We start from the raw sequence: 21,324 nt of genomic DNA, 5'->3' as shown, positions 1-21,324 counted from the left end.
AAAAAAAAAAAGACTTCTTTTGGATGTAACAGACATACATTTTTCAGTATCACTTTATGGAATAGTGAGATCCACTTTATATTTTCTTGCAGTTTTAGTTTTACTTGTGGAATTTGCAACAGATAAGACTGAAGGAAGAAATTACTGTATTTGCACTTGAATACAGAACACAGCCCACATACTCAGTGGTAAATGGAAAGAGACCTGCTTAGTCTTACAATATAAGACCCAGTGAGATCTCTCTGAAAGGAAGAATGAGAAATGGGAAATCTGGATGTGAATCAAAGTTAAAATAGGTATCATTGACATTTCTGCTTTTCTTTATTTTCTGATCCCACCTGGAAAAGTACATAGCAATTCAGAAACATCCAGGCATAATTACTGTAACAATAACTACATGTTCTGCATGTGTCTCATAAATGGAGAAAAAGACTGGAGGGAAAGAATTAATCTTTAAAATTATCAAATATATTTTAGAACTGTAAGACTATAATCTTGCTGTCGTCAACAGCAACCACTGAATTGAACTTCTAAAAGCACATCCTAATTCTAGATGTTTAAAATAAATAAAGGTATGATAAACAGTCTGCAATTCATTTGGCATGAAAGCAATTATACACAGGAAAAATAGGCATTTCAAGAACTTACAACATTATTAATACAGAGAAAATCTTAACCAGCTTAAAAAGTTTCCATATTTTAACACTATCATGTTCTTTATGTACTGCATTACAGTGGATAATGGATGAAGTAAATATTCTTTTTAAATTCAGCCTAATCTTAGATGATGGTTATCATTGATTTGTTTCCACAAGCTAGCTATAGGATCGATCCTCCACCATAGAAGTAAAAGACAGGAAAATATATAATCTTCCTCAAAAGTAGTTACAGACCACACACAAAATATTTTAACTGTGTAATGTTTACTTTGTATGTTTTATTAGTTTTAGTAACATGGACACTGTCGTTTTTTTGTCCTTTAGACTCATAGATTTTTTTCCATTGGCAGCATGGCAATAGAGATATCATAGAAGAAAGCCATAAGATACCTTGCAGTGTGTGATAGAGAAAATTACAGTAGTGAATATATATAATTAAAATCTAGATTTTAGGCATGTGCAAAAGAGAGCTCTTTAGTTTGCAAATGTTTGAGAACAAGGCTTTGAGTAAGGATTTAAACATTGTCAAATGCACAAGGTAAAGGACTGGGACAAAGCAAAGCTGGCTGACCTTCAGTGAAGCTTAGAGACAGGAAAGAATGTATTCTTATCAAGTACCACAGAGGTGAGATTTCAAATGAGATATTTAGATGAGCTTTCAGCTGGGAATGATAAAGTCATTTGTTCAGCCTCCATTTTTAACTTTTAGTAGTCCTGATACTTAAAAAAGTGGAGGGTAAGTTGAACTTTGGCCATATTTCTCACTTAGAGCAGTATACTTAGATTGCTCTAGGAATCATAAGTCATGTTCCCAGTCTCCAGGCAGATGTCACTGAGGAATTCTGTGTGGATTTAGCTTCTCACACCCTTCTCCTGGCATGAACTGTCTATTCTCTGGGATGGGACAGTTTACCTAATTTTCAAGGTGACTTAATCTCCTGCAACCAGGTTGAAATTGTCAATATCCTTAGTTCATGATATTTTACTCATTTTATAAAGTCAAGTTTAAGGCAGAAAGCCCAGAGATGTGTTTTACTGGTGTTCGGTTTAAAGTCAGATACTAATGAATGGGAACAGAAGAGAGATACATGGAGACCATTCAGAAGAGATCAGCCATGTAAAGAATGACTTAAACAGAAGTTGAAAAAAAAAAAAAAATCTACCAAAACCAACAGAGGAAAGTACTTAAAAGAAGCGATTAAAGAGGTGACTTAAAATAAACTGTGTTTCCCTCATGGAGAAAAGATGTGGAGAATAAAAAGCAGTAAACAACTTCCTAAGAGGAATATTGCTTTAAAAGTCCAGGGACGAAGAACTGTAACAGGAAAACAACAGGACGATTTACATTGTCCAGCAGATCAATACAACAATAACACTTATGCATTTGTCTTCCAAATACTGATATCAGTTAATAATGTTTTATTAATGACACAAAAATTATTCCAAAAGTACTCCTTAAATGTATAACAAATTTGAAGTATCCTTCAACTGTGTATTTTTGGGTCTACCCACTTGTACTCTTATTGACTCAGGACCAAGACCATAGATATTTAAAGCTAAACATTTTCCACATTTTGCCCTTCAGGTAGAAGGTGCACCATGTTAAGATGCAGTTTAAGACTATCAGAAAAAGAATTTGTGTTAAATCAGTTATTGGATTATGTCCATTCCATTCATTCCAACACAGAGAGAACTGAAAAATAAGAATCACATATTGTTAGATGATGCAGAAACAGTGAAGCCTGCACTTAAACTTACTGAAACAGTTTTTTTCAAGATCAAATTTAAGCTTAGAAATCTACTTTCAAGTGTAACGTAGGTAGTAAAAGACAATGATTAATACTCATTTCATTTAGCTGGTTCAGCAAAACACTTACTGTATGTGCATCCATACACTTCAATGCGCATTCCAATTCTGCCATTTGGATTCCAGTCCAAAGGCACAAAACGGAGAAATCTTGCTTTAATGGAATGCTGAAGTTTATAGTATATGACGCTGTCTGCATTTGTGTTTCCAGCAAAGGCCTAGAAGAAAATGAAAAAGAGATCAGCCACATCCATATTGAATACAGAAATATATGGAAGTATTGCTAATTTTTTTCATTTTTTAACTTCATCTGGCAAACAGTAAAGCACAGGAATAAAATGTAATTGTCAGTGAATTCCATAGGAACAACTGTTGAATCAATCTTGATTATTCTTCTGGATCAAGTGTTAAGTCATCTGTGCATTTAGTACTGACACCACACTCTGAAAAATCTCACATCTAAAATGTAAGTGAATGAAACATTTCAAAATCAAACATTGCTTTCACAAAATGTGTAGAGCACCCTGGCATTTCAGTTTATTGTACCATCTAATACTTTTTTTTAAGACAACAGAGTAAGCTTTATCATTTCCTCTTACCAAAAGGCTAGACAAATTTCATTGCAAATCTCTGTTTTAGATGCGTAGTAGGCTGAATCCAAAAAGTTCTCATACTGACAGACCATGGTGTTGAAAGACTCTGGTTTTCAACTAAAGAAACCAGAGCATTATTGAAAGGATTTTAATTCAGTGTTCTGTTGAAAAAGAAAAATCTAAATTTCAGGATTTTTTCTCAGGTCAGATATAAAAAAATAAAGTATTACCATAGAAACTTTTTTGGCAGTATTTAACTGATAGGACTAATTTTTCTTTTTGTTAGATAAAGAAACATAAAGAAATGTAAAGCAGAATGTAAAAAATTTAAAGAGCTGTAATCATGAACTTTAGCATCCTAAAGACTGGAGTATATCTTCTGATTTTGTTGGTTACATGTTCAGATGCAGTGTGGGTTTTTTTCCTCATTGCCTGTTTGTGATATGTCAAACAGAAATAATTTGTTCAAACATTTGAATCTAAATATCTGATAACAAAAATAGCTCTCTGAAATATTTTGATTATCAGAATTAAAAAGCATACACATTTCTGGATATATGGACAGTACTGTTGTTATAGTTATAAACCACAGATGTAATTGCAGAAGAACTTTAGATATGTAGCTTAAGTTTTGGAAGCAGAGGTGAACTTCATTGCATTCATTATTTACCTTCCTATACATAAGTCTTTTCACCTTCCCTTCCCTGTACTAGTAAAATTTTAATAATCTCTGAACACTTAATAGGAAAAAAAAAGAAAATAAAAGAAAAAAGAGAATAGCTAGTAGATGGGCTCATTACAGCTAACTTATTAAGCTAAAAATAAGCAATGAGAGTTAGTGACTCTGAGCGTCCACACCACTTTCATGTTCAGGCTTTATACTTTCACTATCACAGTGGGTGAAGGTGAAAACATGCAATAACAAACACTGGAGAAGAGTTACTATTTGGAGGGTGAGACCCTTCCAGACCTCTTGTCCCTTAAAATCCTTACTTGTAGTCTGCAACAAATAATCTGCCAAAGAAAGTGCCAATTAGTTTGTTGACTGAACCAGAACCCAGGTCACAGAAGTAAGTACTGTGAGCAAATGAAGTGTTCAATTAAGATTTAAATGTTTTCCAAAATCATTTTTGGATGACAGCCATCTCATGAAAATTAGTTGTTAATTTTTGAGTACAGAATGAATATTGTTTGATTTTTTTACTGCAGGGCATACTTAAGTCATGTGTTCTTAATTTAAAAGTAGTTTTTTTACTTCAGTAACAGCCAGAAAGTAATCCAAACTATTCTTTAAACCATTCAGAATGGTCAGTTTAGAAATCAATATTTTTAGCTGTCATTTTACAAAGCTTTTATCTGGGAAGAACACAAAGTGTATCAAGTTAAGTATTAAATGGGTCTTTATTGCTTGATTTTAACACTCTAAAGATTAAAATACATGGTTTGGGGATTTTTTTCAGTTTTAAATCTTTTCACAAGAAAAAGAGTTAGCAATCAGACAGCTTTTCCTCCAGACCAAAAATACTAAAGGCATATCTGAAGCCTATGGAAGTAGCTTGTAGGCTTCTTAGAGGAGAGGCATATTCAATGTGACAGATACACTTCTGTCTTTACCATAGCATGCAATTACTATATCACTGTCCAATCCAACAATCATTTAAACACATAACAATTAAAACCATATAATGACCCTTCCTCCTCCCATCCCTGTCTTCTTCAGACTGTTCAGATCACTTCATTTTTGTACCAAATCACTCAAAGGGAACATTCCATTATTCTAGATTATACAAAGCCCTCACAACCTACACAGCTATCTCATGGTTAAAAAGACTCAGTGTGACCCTCAGTTAATATGAATGTTACACATAATAAGCATTGTTTGCATAAATATTAATAAGGTCGTAAAGCTAACCCCTGATAATATAACTGCCTACTGAATCTTAATTGATGCTCTCACAGATTCTATATTATACTGCTTTTTAATAGCATGGAGACATACCACCTTTCTCAAAGAATGCTGTTTTTGAAACATGGGAATACTATATTACAGTTTAGCCTTAAATGGTAGCAGGGGCACTCAGCAGTATAGATATCTAAGTAGATAGTTCTTCACGGCCTATTGTATTCCACAAAGGAAAAGTACCCTGAGCTGTACTGAAGCCTGAAATGAAGGCCTACTCTCAAACTTGTTTTAACACTCTTACTCATTTTCTAACCCTGTGGTTTCTTTACCTTAAGTTATTTTAACTCTGCTCTGAAGACAGAATTATTCAGTTCATTATGGCATCAGAAATCACACATATGCTCTGGACTGTATTAATAAAGTTAAATCCTGTGTGTAGAAGGGCATCACAAAGCTCAGAACGATTGTGCAGGTAAGCTTACATCAAGGTAAGGTAAAAAGACAGTTCTTTGTTTCCCTCTCTATCCTCTATCCATAAAGCAAATATATTTTTTGACCAGGGATACCACCAGCATCATGTCCAAAACTTCCTCAGCCAGTCAAAATGTCCCCCATAGGTAAAGCTGTGTATGAGACATACACTGTGTATAGTGAGCCACCTAAGAACAGATGATACTTATCTACAAATGCAACTTTTACTCTATACGATATATACACTGTAAAACATACTATATGACTAAATAATATGCACGATGTTTTTACATATATTGTTTACCCATAGTAATAAATATTATTCTATTCATTATAAATATTACTTCATATTAAATACAAATATTACTATGTTAAATAAGAATACTTAGATGCAAATTCTCATTTCATGTTTAATGATAAGAACTGGAAGAGGATCCCAACCTGGATAATTTTGTCAGAAGGGAAAATTTAGCAGTGAGGTACTAGTGTACCTCAAGAAGGGTCTGAGCATCTTCATGTGTTTTAGAATTCTACTACCAAAACCAGCAAAAGCAGTTGACAAAATCAGTGTGAAGTAACTCAGAGCTGTTCATATGAAATACTCGCTGTTGTTGCATGATGATGGTTATGCTTTGGAAACACTGTCAAGCCAAACTGCCTGTACAAGTTTTTCTGCTTATGATACACACCAAAATGGTAGTTGTAATAGTGCATAGGGTTGTCACAAAGGGAATAGAAATCCCTGCAGACTACTGGCAATTTATTCACCTTAGAGCATCGTTCATACTACTCTAAAAATGCTGCAGGATTAACCCATATCGAGCTCTTCTGAGAACAGAGTTCAAAATCAATTTTCTCCTATAACTTCTATCTAAGTTCATATAGTAGTTTTAACTATCTACATCTCAGTAACAAAAGTAGTGTTTATTCAGGTTAACCTAGCACACAGTACAATTAACATCAATGTCAATGAAATATTCATTGCACAAGAATCCAAACCTTCAGACTCTTCCTTCTCATCCTATTACCACTGTGGGAAGTTACTGTTAGTCTTCTGAAGTCGGTCCTAAAAGTCAGCAGATGTGAACTGTTCAGTTAAAGTAAAAAATTCAGTGTGAATGTCCTTCACTCTGATCAGAAAACACTGTACCAGAAAACGGTCTCCTTTACTTGATCTCCAGACTGGAATTATGGCTAGGAGAAAATGATTGCATAGATAAAATGATCAAAGATTTTTAGGGTTTTATTGGTTATAATCAATGATTTATGCAAAACTGAACAGATCTATTAGCTATAAAATATTAGCAGTGGCATCTTAGTGAGGGGCCTTGTGACGGAAGTTACTCCCTGTATTTTTCACCAGGTCTTGTCACTGAATTGTTTGAAGATATAGTTGAACTATACTAGTGTAATCTTAAATTCACAAAACCACACAGCAGTTCCACATATTCATAAATATGACTGATTATAATCTTTTCTTCAAAGAAGGCTGGTGTATATTAATGACAACATGATAAATATAGACCAGATAGAAAAAAACCTGGCTAGAAAACCATCATAAATTCTTGTTCTACTTAATGTCTACTGCTTGTAACATCTTCCACTATTTCGGTAGGAAACTACTCCATCTGGCAAGTTCTGATGCATTTACATCATCTGCACTTTGTGCCCATCATCTGACCAGGTCAAAAGAAAAATATCTGTCCAGTTATAGCAATAACATGATTTCTAAGCAAAAGAGTGGAGGGATCTTAAAGTCACTGTCATGCTGCAACCATGACTAATTACTGTCAGATATATTGATGTCATGCACAGGATATTATGTCTGCCCTTTCATTCAGTGGTTCCCTCAATCTATCATCTTCCTGAGTTACAATGGTGTTTGGGTTTGTTTACTTTTTTGCTTGTTCATTTGTTAGGTTTTTTTATTATACAGAAACTTCTAATGTGCTTGCTTATAAGATTTCAGATGTTTGCAGCATACTGAATTCATCATTTAATATCATAAACTTGAGTGATGCAATTCACAAAGTACAATTCCATTTGAACACGCTATTTGAAAAACAAATACTAAACAAATAAAAATTTTAAAATTCCCTGAAAGGATTTCAGATCTCTGAAAAGAGATTTCAAAGACTACTTCACCTATAAGTATATTTTTCACTTAGTGTTTTTGCAGTACATTAAGAATATTTTAAGGAATACCATTCAACATATTTTAAATATCTCTTAATTCATTGTGCTGTAGAATTTGTCATTAAGGTATACTTTATTCTACTTCTAGACTGCGAGTTCAGAATTGGAATCTTCTAGCTTTTAGCACTGAAAATACTAGTTTTTTTCTTACAGAAAATTGTTTGTCTTCCCAAGAGGAATACAATTCTCACATTTAATTACTAGCCATCTCTGAGTGCTATTAAAATTACAAATGACAAAAATGGACTATTGAGTACTCTTCAGAATGTTCCAAAATACTATTTATTTTGCAACTGCATTACTAATAGTTTTACACATGATGAGCTAGAAATGTAGAAAAGGAATTTATTTAATTAAAGATTACATTGTACATAGTTATCTTCTATAGCTTCCCTTCATAAGAAGTTACTAAACTGTGTCTCTGCTCATTATAGAACACCTCAAGGTGAATTATTCTCATGTATGATGATGAAAAGCAGGAGGAGAGTGGATATCTTTTGAAGAAATAAAACTCTAGCTACTATATATATAAAACTATAGCTAGCTATTTCAAATTAGTCAGTATCCAAAAAGAATTCTCTGAAACACTCCAATTCCCACCTGTAGTATCTTTTACAGTTTATGGCAGCACATTAGAGGGAATGCTTTACTGTATTGAAGTGGTTAGTTGACCAGTATGACTGTGACCTCAGCCTCTTTGCTGTCTACTGATATTTCTTCTTAGATTTAAAACTCAAGCTCTCTTTTTTCATGTTTATATTAACTAGTTCATAGCCATGTCCTGTTACATGGTCCTGTCATTTGGCTATTCATGCTCCTTAACTTTAAGCTCTTTTTTTTTTATATAACAATGAGAAATTCTAGCACCATAGAAGTGTGTTGGATGTTTTCCAGCTTTTAAACAGCAAAAATTTCCTAAAATTCACAGCATAAAAGACAACAGGCAGTGAAGGATGCAAGAAATACATCATATAATTACAATGTTCAGCAAGAAGATTGGTATGACCAGTGGAATTCCTCTATACACACACTAACTACACACAATTTCTCTATAAACTTGAAAAGATAGATTGTTCCTTTTATAGTTCCCTCTTTTGAGCATTGTTTAAAATTAATGTCTTCCCAAAGACTTGCAAACTAGATCAATGTTCCTCTGAAAAGTGCTAAAGGACAGCTAAACATCAAAACCAAATTAAGCCAAAATATTTAAACTTCAAACAAAACTATAGAATCGACAAGCCATAACGTACCTTTAACCAATAACTGGATTATATTTTATGCCATGTTGTTTTTTATTCTATTGTGCTTTGTTTGCTGAAAATACCCTCCTAAAAAAGTCACTTGTGTACTTAGATTTATGTAAGCAGTGAATCTATGTTTCACTTATAATATTACCTAAAGAAACATTATCTTGAAACAGTCTGAACAGAAAACATTTGCAAATAAATTTTAAAGAACAAAAAGAAGCAAGAAAACAATTACTAAAATTAATGAGACCACTATAAATGTCAAAACACTTGAAAAAATTGTTATCATCACCAATTCTCAGATAGGAAAATTTAAAAAAAAGCAGGTTAAATGTTCAGCACACTGTGAAGTAGCTGGTGAGACATCCATATAAACCTGTATCTCCCACCACCTAGATTTAATCACTGCAGCTTCCTCTTTGGCAACAGTAATGTGGAAGCAGTATGACTGTTGTCACTATAATTTTTATTAGAAGGGGATATCACAAGCTTCAATATAAGTAACAGGTGAAATTCAGAAACTACTTTTTTTAGTTGAAAACATCTCTGTAGATGCTCTGTGCTAGGTGTCCCGCCAGCAATCTCATTTCTTTACTCTGCAAAATAAACACTTGGGTATTGTACACAAGTGTACTAAAAGCATAGACATCACTGGTGAGTTTAATTCTGCATTATTTGAAAACTGGCTGAACAGCTGGACCCAGTGGCACAAAAGCTCTGTGGAGCCCATTAATGAGTGGTGTACACCAGGGGTCAATACTGTATCCAATACTATTTAACGTCTTCACTAACGATCTAGATACTGGGACAGAGTGCAGCCTCTTCAAGTTTCATGGTGACATCAAAACTTGGAGGAGTGCCTGATACACCAGATTGTAGTTCTGCAGTCCTCAACAGGCTGAAGAAATGGACCAACAGGAACCTCATGACATTCAGCACAGGGAAGCACAAAGTCACCAAATTAAACATGAGTCAGCAACAACCCCCAGCAGCACTACAGGCTTGGGGAGGAGTGGCTGGAGAGCTGCCAGTCAGAGAGGAACATGTGGGTGCTGATTGACAGCCGGCTGAACATGAGCCAGCAGTGTGCCCAGGTGGCCAAGAAGGCCAATGGTATCCTGGCTTGCATCAGAAATAGCGTGGCCAGCAGGGACAGGGAAGTGGTCTTACCCCTGTACTCGGCACTGGGGAGGCCGCACCTCGATTCCTGTGTTCAGTTTTGGGCCCCTCACTACAAAAAGGACATTGAATTACTCAAGTGTGTCCAGAGAAGGGCAACGAAGCTGGTGAAGGCTCTGGAGCACAGGTCTTATGAGGAGTGGCTGAGGGAACTGGGGTTGTTTAGTCTGGAGAAGAGGAGGCTGAGGGGAGACTTCATCGCCCTCTACAACTACCTGAAAGGAGGTTGCAGAGAGCTGGGGATGAGTCTCTTTAATCAAGTAATAAGTGACAGGACAAGAGGGAATGGCCTCAAGTTGCACCAGGGAAGGTTTAGACTGGATATTAGGAAGCATTTCTTTACAGAACGGGTTGTTAGGCATTGGAATGGGCTGCCCAGGGCAGTGGTGGAGTCCCCATCCCTGGAGCTGTTTAAGAGTCGAGGTGACATAGCGCTTAGGGATATGGTGTAGTTGAGAATGGTCAGTATGAGGTTAATGGTTGGACTAGATGATCTTCAAGGTCTTTTCCAACCTAGATTATTCTGTGATGCTGTAATATGTCATTATTACAAAGAAATCTAATGGTAACCTCAGCTGAATTAGACAAAATATGGCCAGCAGGTGGTGGGAGGTGATCCTTCCCATTTATTCAGCACTGGTGAGGCCACACTTGGAGTACTGTGTCCAGTTGTGGGTTTAAGAGAGAAATGGACATACTAGAGAAAGTTCATGAGAGGGTCACACAGATGATGAAGGGACTAGAGCATCACTCACAGGATGAAAGGCTGTTCAGTATAGAGAAGAGGAGGCTCAGGGGACATATTTGAAAGCAGGACACAAATAAGATGGAGCCAGGCTCTTGGCAGTGGTTTCCCATGATAGGAAAAGAGGCAGCAGGCACAAACTCAAACACAGGAAGTTTTGTCTGAACATAAGGAAAGCTTTATACAGTAAAGAAATTTCTTTTTTTCAGAGACCTAGAAGGAGGTTGCCCTAGGAGGTTGTGCAGTCTCCATCTGTGTTCCTGGACAAACAGCTTTAGGCAACCCTGCTTAATTAGAGGTGTTAGACCAGATGACTTCCTGAGGTCCTTTCCAACCTGAACACAAGATTCTGTGATATTTGGTTTCACATTATAAAATGGAGGGTTTGTGTGGACTTCTTTTGAGGCAGGTGGTGGGAGGCAAAAAGGCAAAAACCCAAAGCTCATAATGTGACACCAGACTGAAATTCCAGTGGAACCTCTGTGAGGCTCGGACATCTAGGTCCACCTCCTCCGTGCTGTGGGGACTAACAGCGTTAACACCTCCATTGCAATGAAGTGCACCAAAAACTTGACATACAAACCAACCTTGAGAGATACACATTCCTTCCAATACTCTCTGAATATTAGGTTGATGTTTGAACCTTTTGAAACATTTCCTTTTTCAGTGTTCTCTTCTCCTTTCTCTTTCCTTTGGCCAATTTTTTGTTTTCTTCTTTAAAAATGCTGGGCCTATATTTCCTCTTCAGACTTCTTATTTCAATCATGATCTTAAAGCTAAACAGTTCAGATTTTTTTGGTGTGTGCCACTGGTGATGGTGGTGCAGTTTTGCACCACTTCTGTCGTCTTTACCTTTCTCTCTTTCTGGGAAATAGTAAGTCATGTATCACAGCTGGCTTGGAAACCACACCTGGTAAGCATTCAGTAAACCTTCACACTGTTCTTACAGCTTTCCATTAGTGTCAGTCAGAAACAGGATAACAGGGTAAACTGTACCAATATTCTTTCCATCTATCTCTTTCTGGTATTTATTCACACTGGGTGAGTGTTTTATTCACTGGGATATTATGTCATGTTTCTTTCTCTTTTTCGCCTTTCACTCTGTGAATGGAAATCTCAGCATACATTTACGTAAGAGAATATATACAGAAGTAGATGAAGAGAGGATGAGACTTCATTTACCAGGTAATTTATGAAAGGTGACAGCTGACATTTGTGAATGGACCCAGTACTAGAGATTCTTTCTGCATTTCTGTTTTGTTGTTTTGGATTTTGTTTTGGTTTTTTGAGAAACAAAATTTGAAACAGCTTGGTTTCATATTAATACAGAAGGGTAAGATTTTGATATCTAAAAAATAAGCTAACAACAAAAGTTTGTGGGTTTCTTTTTGCAGCAGTTGCAGCTGAATACCCCATTTACTCAACAGCATTGTGGATGAGTGTAGATAGGGTATGACTCTAGGGCCCTTGAATGGCTATTGCTAGCCAGCAGAGGTCTATCACCAGTTAGCTACGCTCTTTTGGAAATGTGGTTAATAAAAACAGTGGGTTTTTTCTTTCTTTTTTTTTTTTTTTCCCCTTGTTCAGCAGATCTGAAATGAAAAGGTACTTTATTGTCTAGATGTCACAGTGTAGGGACTAACGTATGCATTAAAAATATCTTTATGTTAACCACCAGAAACAACTACTTTTTGGAATTCTTACATCCACCTTATTTCCTGTTTCATTCACCTATATGTAGCAATAAATTGTATCTGAAGTAACTTGTCACCATTGGAGGGAGCCCTTGTATTAACACAACTGGGCACAACATTAAAGTTCGTTAATCCTCCCTTAAAAAATTATCACAACAACATTTCTTTATTAATTCCCAATATGCAATTATGAAACCACTATGTTTATTAATACCTAAGCACATGTACCTCACAGATATTCCCTTAAAATTGAAAATATGAATGTGTTTCTTAATAGTATTACTGGAATTCTAAACAATCTTTATCCTCAATGACTTTCAAAGATTAGGTAATTCTTTACCTGAAATGAATATACATATACTTTTTAAAATATGGAACTGTAGTCCATGAATTTGTATTCTGATATTCTAAAGGTAACTGTGATGATCTCTGAGGGTAATAGCAAAAGCAGTTTTTAATGGAAGCATTATGACAATTAATTTTCACTTTTTTTTTTTTTTCTTTTTAATAAATCCATTTGAAAGAATCTGTAAAATATGAACACACGGAATTTTGAACATGAGCTACAGTGTAACTGTTTTCTACTTTCAAATTAGTTTGAAGCTTAACAACTACTGTGCTGGGTAAAGAAATATTTTTGCTAACGTTATTTAATGTTGAGTGTCAAACCAAATACTTTTACACACTTAGAAATAATAAATTCCATAAATGTTATGAAATATTGTCAAAGAGCAGTAAAATATTTAACCTGTTTATTCCACATATTTACTTGTTAGAAAGTTGTAAAATTTTTGAGATGGTATATTTCTCATTATATGAAACTTAGGTATATGCTATTACAGTATAACATTCCTTCGTGTACAATTTATACTTTTCTCTGAAATGAGATTAAATGACCAGAAAGAAAGGAAGGGAACCTTACTAACTATGCAACACAGAAATGGCAGAGCAAATGCTTTGTAGCTCTTATGTCCTGAGGGTCACAGACAGTAATAGAGTTCAATAAAAAGGCTTCCTACTAAATTTATTTCTGTGGCTTTTCATATACGAAGTCTCACCATTTCTAACTTTAGAGAAAAGCCTGTATTTGAATTCTTCTGTAACTCATCATTATGGACTCACAATAGTGTATAACACAACAAGTTAACATAATGATAATCTGTTATTTATGTTGTTACAACTTTCAAATTAGTTAAATATTTCATCTGTCTCACCGAAAACTTCAGTGGTAAGTTATAACTTTTCTTTTTACATAGTACTTGCTATTCTGCTTATAAGAAAACCTGTCGAAATCAAGCAGCTTCCATGTTGTTTGCTTTACTCTGTTGAAAGATACAATGAAATGAAACCCCAGAGAAATTGAAGAGCTTAAGCTTTTCAGATAGGCTGTAAACAATAAGGCTCAAAGACCTTTCCGTATACTTATACCACTTCTGTATTAAATTTTAACAGAAATGTTCAGCAAGTGTATATTAAAGTTGCATTCAGAAGTAGTTACCAGTGACTAGGAAAAATTAAATCCAATGTGTAAAATATTTGGAATACAAAAGCAGAGGTTTCGTTTTCAAGAAATGTCACAGTTCACCGTAGCCACACTGAAAATAAGATGGGACAATAGGATAATCCCCCAAATTAAAGTTTCCTGATGACATTATGTAAGTATCCTTCTAGTTAATCAAACTTCTAGCTGATTGCTTTTGTTCTGCAGTTACACACCTGCATTGAAATAAACTAAGACTACTTAATAGACTTTTATAGAAACAAAGGCAAAGTGAAATCGGAGCTATACCTGATACAGGTATTGAAATGATCATTCAGATAAAAATAAAGGTTAAAACTTATCACTTGCTTAATGTAACAAAACACAAAGGATTAAGCTGATGAACACCATCATATTCTCCCCAATGTAACTTCAACATGTAATTTTTTTCAACAGATTTCCTATTTTCAACAGGTTTACTATGTCTGTGCAAGGCTTTAATTTTCACCAAGTCCTCTTTCTTCTGTGTTATAGGCAGCAAGACTCCAATACTTTGGGATGAAAAACATGGCTAGATTGATATATGAATCATTTGTTGTTCAGATGAAAAACCTGGGTCCTGGAGTCAATTGGTTATATGAGAATTTAAGTTGTCCATATGGATTCATTAGTCAAAATAAAATAGATTTTTAGTTTTTCTGCTTTTGGAGAAAAAAAAAACCAAACATGGATTTCAAGCTACCTTCATTATCTTCATAGCTTGAATTAGAAGTTGTGAAACTGTCAGGCTGAATACACTATAATTTCTTTCTTGGAGGATTAAAAAAAATAAACCAAAAAACAAAACCAAAAAAGAAGCCCAAACCAGAAGTTTAAGTTAGGTATCAGGAGACTATGATAACTTCTGTCTGAATATGAATAAAGAAAGGTCACTTTGTGAAAGAAAATATTTCATGTTTTATGATACTGTGATTTACTTTCTGCCATGTTTCATCTTTGACCTAATAAAATCTAATAATGGTTTTTTGCATTCATGAGAAACAGACGCAAACATTTCAATAAGATTTGTTTCATCACTGATTTGGTTGATAATTTTGACATGTGTGTTGTAGCCTCTTAAGACTGTTTAATACAATGTAAAAAACCTAACTGAGGAACACCTGTTCTTGGTAGTGTTCAACTTATTGAACATGGTGCTTAAAAACATCTGCAGTGTAAGCACAAGAGACAGAGACATCATGGAGCAAAGTCATGTTCCACTCAGAAGTACAGAACTTAGCTATTCATGAGGATATAAAATACATATAAAGTTCTGTCTTCAAAATCAGAGTGAAGCAGTTAAAGTAACCCGAAGTGGTGAGCTGTTGGCACTCGTAAGAAATCCTCTATCAGCACTGAAGGTGGTAACAGCATGAGATGGTTTTATAGTGATTTTATTTGGAGCCCAGATGGAAATGCAAAGAAGCAGAAAAGAGGTGTAGAAATTTGAATTAAACAAAACAAGGAAAGGTTTTCGAAATAAAGCAGTCTGTATTTGTGGAATAAAACAGTATAAACTTTAGCAAAAGGTCACTTGGCCTCCCAGTAATCCTTTTGTTGTAGCCTATTTTAGCAGAATAGATTCAAAGAATATTACTCATTTATTCAGGTGGATGGGAGAAGGAGGAGAAAGAATTTTCTATGATCTGAAAATAGTTGGAAGGGTTTTGACTGAGATAGAGTTGATTTTCTTCATAGCAGCTTGTACGGGGTTATGTTTTGGATTTGTGCTGAAAACAGCATTGATAATTCAGTGATGTTTTACTTACTGCTGAGCAGTACTTACACAGAGTCAATGCCTGTTCTGCTCCTCACCCCACTCCTCCAGTGAGTAGTCTGGGGGTGCACAAGAAGTTGGGAGGGGACAGAGCTGGGACAGTTGACCCCAGCTAACCAAAGGGATATCCCAGACCATATGATGTCATGTTCAGCATATAAATCTGGGAGAAGAAGGAGGAAGTGGGGGGGGACATTTTGAGTGATGGTGTCTTCCCAAGTAACCGTTATGTGTGATGAAGCCCTGCTTTCCTGGAGATGGCTCTAAACACCTGCCTGCCAATGGGAAGTGGTGAATGAACTCCTCACATTGCTTTGCTTGTGTGTGGAGCTTTTGCTTTATCTATTAAACTGTCTTTATCTCAAACCAAGAATTTTCTCACTTCTACCCTGCTGATTCTCCTGCCCATCCCACTGTGGGGTGACTAAGTGATTGGCTGCGTGGTGCTTAGTTGCCAGCTGAGGTCAAACCATGACAAAGAGACATTCATCAATCCATGCTCCAGTGAAGACTGGAAGGTTTCATACCATCAGTTGTAATTATATTTCTTTCTAGGCTTACCACTGGTATCTTAACATCTTTATCCTACACGATGCATGTAGGAAAACACACAGAACATAGCAAAAACACAAGTATTTGCTCATATTAAACAGAAAATAAGAGTATTTATCTTTTTAAAAAAGAAGAGAAAATCCACAGCATGAGAGACTTAACTATGTTTAATAACTAATGTACTTAACAGGCATTGTACTACTCTAGCAAGCACCTGATGCCTCAGAAATTAAATGCAGAGATCCCATAACTAGGATAAAGTGAAGTCTGCACTGTAAACATGCTAGATCACATAGGAACACTTACTAGAGTGCTCTTTTGTGTCCAGGGGATATGTCCTAAAAGCCACAGTAGGATTTTTTAAGTCATGAATGGAATAATACCAAGTTCCTAGGTATCTGTCACATGGAAATTTTTTGTCTGACACACAATCCAGTATTAATATAACCAACAGATTTGGGTACCCTAAGCAGCAAGATAATGGTAGTTCAGACTTTCCTATACTCCTGTGCATTTAAATACAAATAAATGACTATCAAATACAAGTGACTAGCGAATATGGCATGCAAGGAAAGAAATCAAGAATACATGATGGACAGGGAACAGAAAGGGCACACCTGCAAACCTCAGCAAATGGTACAACTGTCGAAGGGATAGAAGAAATGTCTGAGCTGGTTGTGTCTATCGCTATGGGAAGGGCAAGCAGAGATCGAGTTGGCGGCTCTACAATGCAGAGAGACAGAATAAAGAAGGTCTCTGCATAAACATCATGAAATTAGATCTCCAAATAGGGATGGGAGAAGACTATTTTAATCTTTGTGGCTACTGGTTAGAGTTATCCACCCTGTGGCATATATGCAGATCAAACATTGCATCAGGTAGGCCTTTGCTTCTTTGACTACGACACAGTTTCTTTGCTGGTATAAATTTGAATAACTCCACTGATCACAGGGATAATATGACAGAAGGTTTGTGGCCTGAAAACACATCAGTGATGGTCATCATCTTTCTTCATAACAGGCTATCTGATGGAAAGTAGAAGGAATGTAAGGTACCAGTACAGTATTAACAAGAATTCTGATACATTACTTTCTGTAGAAAAGCTAAAACACATCAGCCTCCTTGAACACTAATCTCATCTCCTCTACAGGATATTTTACTTCATCTTCTCTGTTTGCTAAGAAGAAAACAAAAATGCAAACTTCATCAGGAGCTGATAAGGTTTTGACTTCAATTGTCCCAACTGCTGTATCCCAAGTTCAAAAACATAGAATGCAGTCATGTGAAGTGAGATACTCCTTGTAAATCCAATTTACACTGGAATTGATTTATCTCAAAGGTAGGGATTTAAGTATTTGCTTTATAGTCCCCAGTGTTACTGCAAATATTACGCAAATCTAGCTCCATGCTAATAGTGTTATGGCAAGTGAGAAATGCATCACAAGAAGCCCAGAGAATACACAATTTTATGAACATCTCTTTGTTACAACAGGATGGACATAGCACTCAATTTGAGATTGCAAGGGTCTTTCAAGCATTTTCAACTCTAATAATCAGGAATTAGACCTTACATAGGGTAAATGGGAATAAATTCCATTTAGAGCACATGACATGAATAACCATAACTCTACTTCTTCCGTGGAGGTGACTGAATATATGGGAATACTGCTGGCAGTTTGCCATGCTAATCTCTTTAGATTATGTAATCATAACAAGCATTTAATTACATCTCTATGTGTCCATCTGTCAGTAAGGGTTAAAGCTAAAATACAGATCAGTGAGAAAAATGTTGTATAGATTGCAAAATCCACACTATTAGACATTTACTCCTAGACATTTAACCATTTTCTTTCAATAATTAACTGCCCACTGGATAAAGTGTCACTGAAGAAGCATGATCAATATCAAGTGTGGTTCTTTATATTAAAAATGATCCTCCTTATATGAAAGAACCAAGAAATTCTCTTTTCACTTGCTCAACATGGTGCCCCTAGAGGGAGGCCTGCATGCCAGCAACATGTTTATGAGACAAAATCAAAGCCACACAGTGCTGCTGAAGCACAAGTGTTGCCAGTTTCTTTTATCATAATTTCCAGAATATTTAATATCTCTTTTATGTCTAACATTTATGACAAATCTTGAAGGATGAGAGGTGGTGACAGTCATTTGTGCATTGCAAAACTGGAAATTGTGATCAAATGACTACAGGTACATGGGTGGTCGCATCTCTCCAGCTAAATTTTTCTTTGTTCAAATGTAATCTTGATATTGATTATTATTTAATTAATTTAGATATTCTAAACAGACTGTGTAGGAATAGCTTTTCTAAGAGAAACAGTACCATTCCACAGTGCACTGAAACTGCTCCTAAACCCATTCTTTAAACCATAACAGGGGATGGATGGCATCTCATGGATTTCTGTAGGGTAGGAAAAGAAATAACTAAATAAAAATCGTCTTTTCTACAAAAATCTTGACAATAAGAATGTTAGTTCTTTGACTACATGTTTTTAACACAAGAGATTTAATTTCAAACTGATTTTAGTACCAATTTTAGATTATTTTTAGATGTATAGAAAACTGAAGTAGTCTGTAGGAACATCTATGACACTAATTTTTACTGCCTTTGACTTTCTGTAATATTTCAACCTAATGTATCTTGCTTACATTGTAACATCTTTAAACTGGTTTTGGTGCACACCAGTGCTGTAGAGTGAGTATAAATAAAGCTGTCTCAGGTGGATAATTCTAGTTTGCTAGTCATCCCTACCTATTCCGTGCATCGGAATGAAACTAAGTGCAAGGCAGAAGGGAATGGAGAATTAGCCTCATATACCTAGAGAAAACAACACATTTAAAGATAAATTTATGCTGAAATGCTTTTGAAATGCATTCAAACTGAGCTGTAACTCTGAGAACTTGAAGGAGTTCAGACACAAATCTAAATTAGAATTCTAGTAGCAGGCTTCTCTTTAACTACCTCCTGTAAAGGTTCTTGAAAAAAAAACCCAAATCAAAGTATCATGTGATTCATGTAACAGACACCAAAATCTATTCCTCACCTGAATGAAGGAAACATAAAGTTGCAGAGATGCACATCAGTAAAAGTATTCTTAATCCACTTTATGCAGGTTGCATCAGACAAAAGTAATTCCACTGAGGACTGTTTTCTCTTTCATTTACAATTGACACTAAGCACATACAGTTTAATTCACAATTCACTGTTAAGGTCAGCAATTACTTAAGATTATTTAGTATTTTTATTTCATCTGAGCAAAAAGAAATGGGGAGACCATTACTGCCATGTGACATGGGGGTGCTCCAGTGAACTCAGTTATAAAAAACATTTTATCACTACTGTTGAGGACAGCTTACTTCTCACCTTTGATCAATTAATTTCAATGTCTGTGCTACAACAGAAACTCCACTCTATTTCCTAAGGAAGACCCAAATAATTAACCGAACAATTAAAGACTAATTCACCAGTGTGTTTTACAAATAGTAAGGGGGGAGGAAAAATCTGGGGAAGGAAAGAGGTGAAAACACTTCATTGCTTCATTCAGACAGTCTGTCTGATAGTGAGCAGTCCACTCAAAGCAGTTGGAAGTGCCCACAGAATTCAACTCAGTCATTCTCAAGAACCAAGTCTCCAACTCTTGATATCCAATTTATTTTTAAAATTGGTGAATTCTTACTCTATGTGTGTTTTGGGGTTTGGTTGTTTTTTTTGGTTTTTTTTTTTTTTTTTTACTTATGACCATCACGTTTTAGATTAAACCAATACTGATTTAATTCTGTAATATCATCTGGTCTTTATAATAGGCACCTTCTCTTTGAAACAATGAATTGTTTGCTCCCAAAAACCTTTGTCATAATTGTATAAATCAAGGATCAAGCTAATTATAAAAGGAGACTGCTTCTGCTTGGCAAATTAGCATCTTGCCAATCAGAAGTGATGTCAAAATAAGTACAGAAAAAGGACACAACAATTTTATAGGTTATCAATTATATATATTTTTCAATCTGCCAGAGTATGGAAATTATTCTTCACCTATCCAACCATGTTTCAAATTATCTTCATGTAACACAGAGTGACTAAAAGATTTCTAATACTTTTTAACTGAAAATATCATAATGTTGTATTTAATATATTAATAAATGTCATACTTTGTAAATTCATTTTTTTCATATCATAAAGTAAGAAGCCTCTGAAAAAATATATTTATAAACAATATCATATAGTTTGGTAAATGTCTTTAAAATGTATTCCCCATAAACATTTGGAAAAAATACATATTAAGAAAAACCAAAGAAGCAAGAAGTACACAATACAATAATGGATTGATAGGACTTCATCATGAACATTAATTTAGTAAGTATTAAGTAATTTTTTCATGTAAGCCTTAAAATGTTAACATTTTTATAATACTTTTGTTATTTTAAGCTACATATGATAGCTTGAAACATGGGTTTTTTTAAGACATATGTGTGTATTTTGGTATATATTTATTTATTCTAAAATATTATTAATTGAAACTCAGAACTGAAAAATCAAAAATTATGAACTTTGACTTTTTCAGACTCTGTTTTCAGTGCATATACTCACTCTGTTTGTTACTAAGCCTGTGTGAAGTTTTGTCTGTCATTAGGTCCGTGTGAAGTCTTATCCTAAGGGGAATCTTACAAGAGCAATAATTACTAGGATTGCACAAGACTTCTTCAGACCTCTATCATATCTAAAAAGGCTTATGTGATCTTGCTACATGCCAGTCTGCCTGGTATTTTCTCATTATTTGGTAAAGAAAGAGATTTAAATTAGCATCTCTCATAGAAGAAAAGCCATTCTAGAAGTTGGAAGTCTACATACTGATCAGTTTTTAGCATACACAGGGCCGTAAACTAGGGGTCTTACTCATCTTGCCACAAAGGTAGAAGACACAGAAAGGAAATTGAGGAGAAAATGGCTCTGTCACAGTTAAAAA

General features: G+C 35.1%; 1 protein-coding gene across 1 annotated transcript in view; it reads right to left on the bottom strand.

Moving 5' to 3' along the window:
• CNTNAP4 (contactin associated protein family member 4) overlaps positions 1–21,324 on the bottom strand; it is a 246,442-nt gene that overhangs the window by 89,785 nt on the left and 135,333 nt on the right. Inside the window, exon 4 of the mRNA XM_074856318.1 lies at positions 2,537–2,684. Coding sequence (XP_074712419.1) covers positions 2,537–2,684 — 148 coding nt within the window. The remainder of the gene's footprint in view (positions 1–2,536; positions 2,685–21,324) is intronic.

This window comes from Strix uralensis, chromosome Z (genome assembly GCF_047716275.1).
Source record: "Strix uralensis isolate ZFMK-TIS-50842 chromosome Z, bStrUra1, whole genome shotgun sequence".
NCBI classification, from domain to species: domain Eukaryota; kingdom Metazoa; phylum Chordata; class Aves; order Strigiformes; family Strigidae; genus Strix; species Strix uralensis.
Note: the sequence above shows the minus strand (reverse complement) of the source record. Positions and strands in the feature narration are given on the sequence as shown.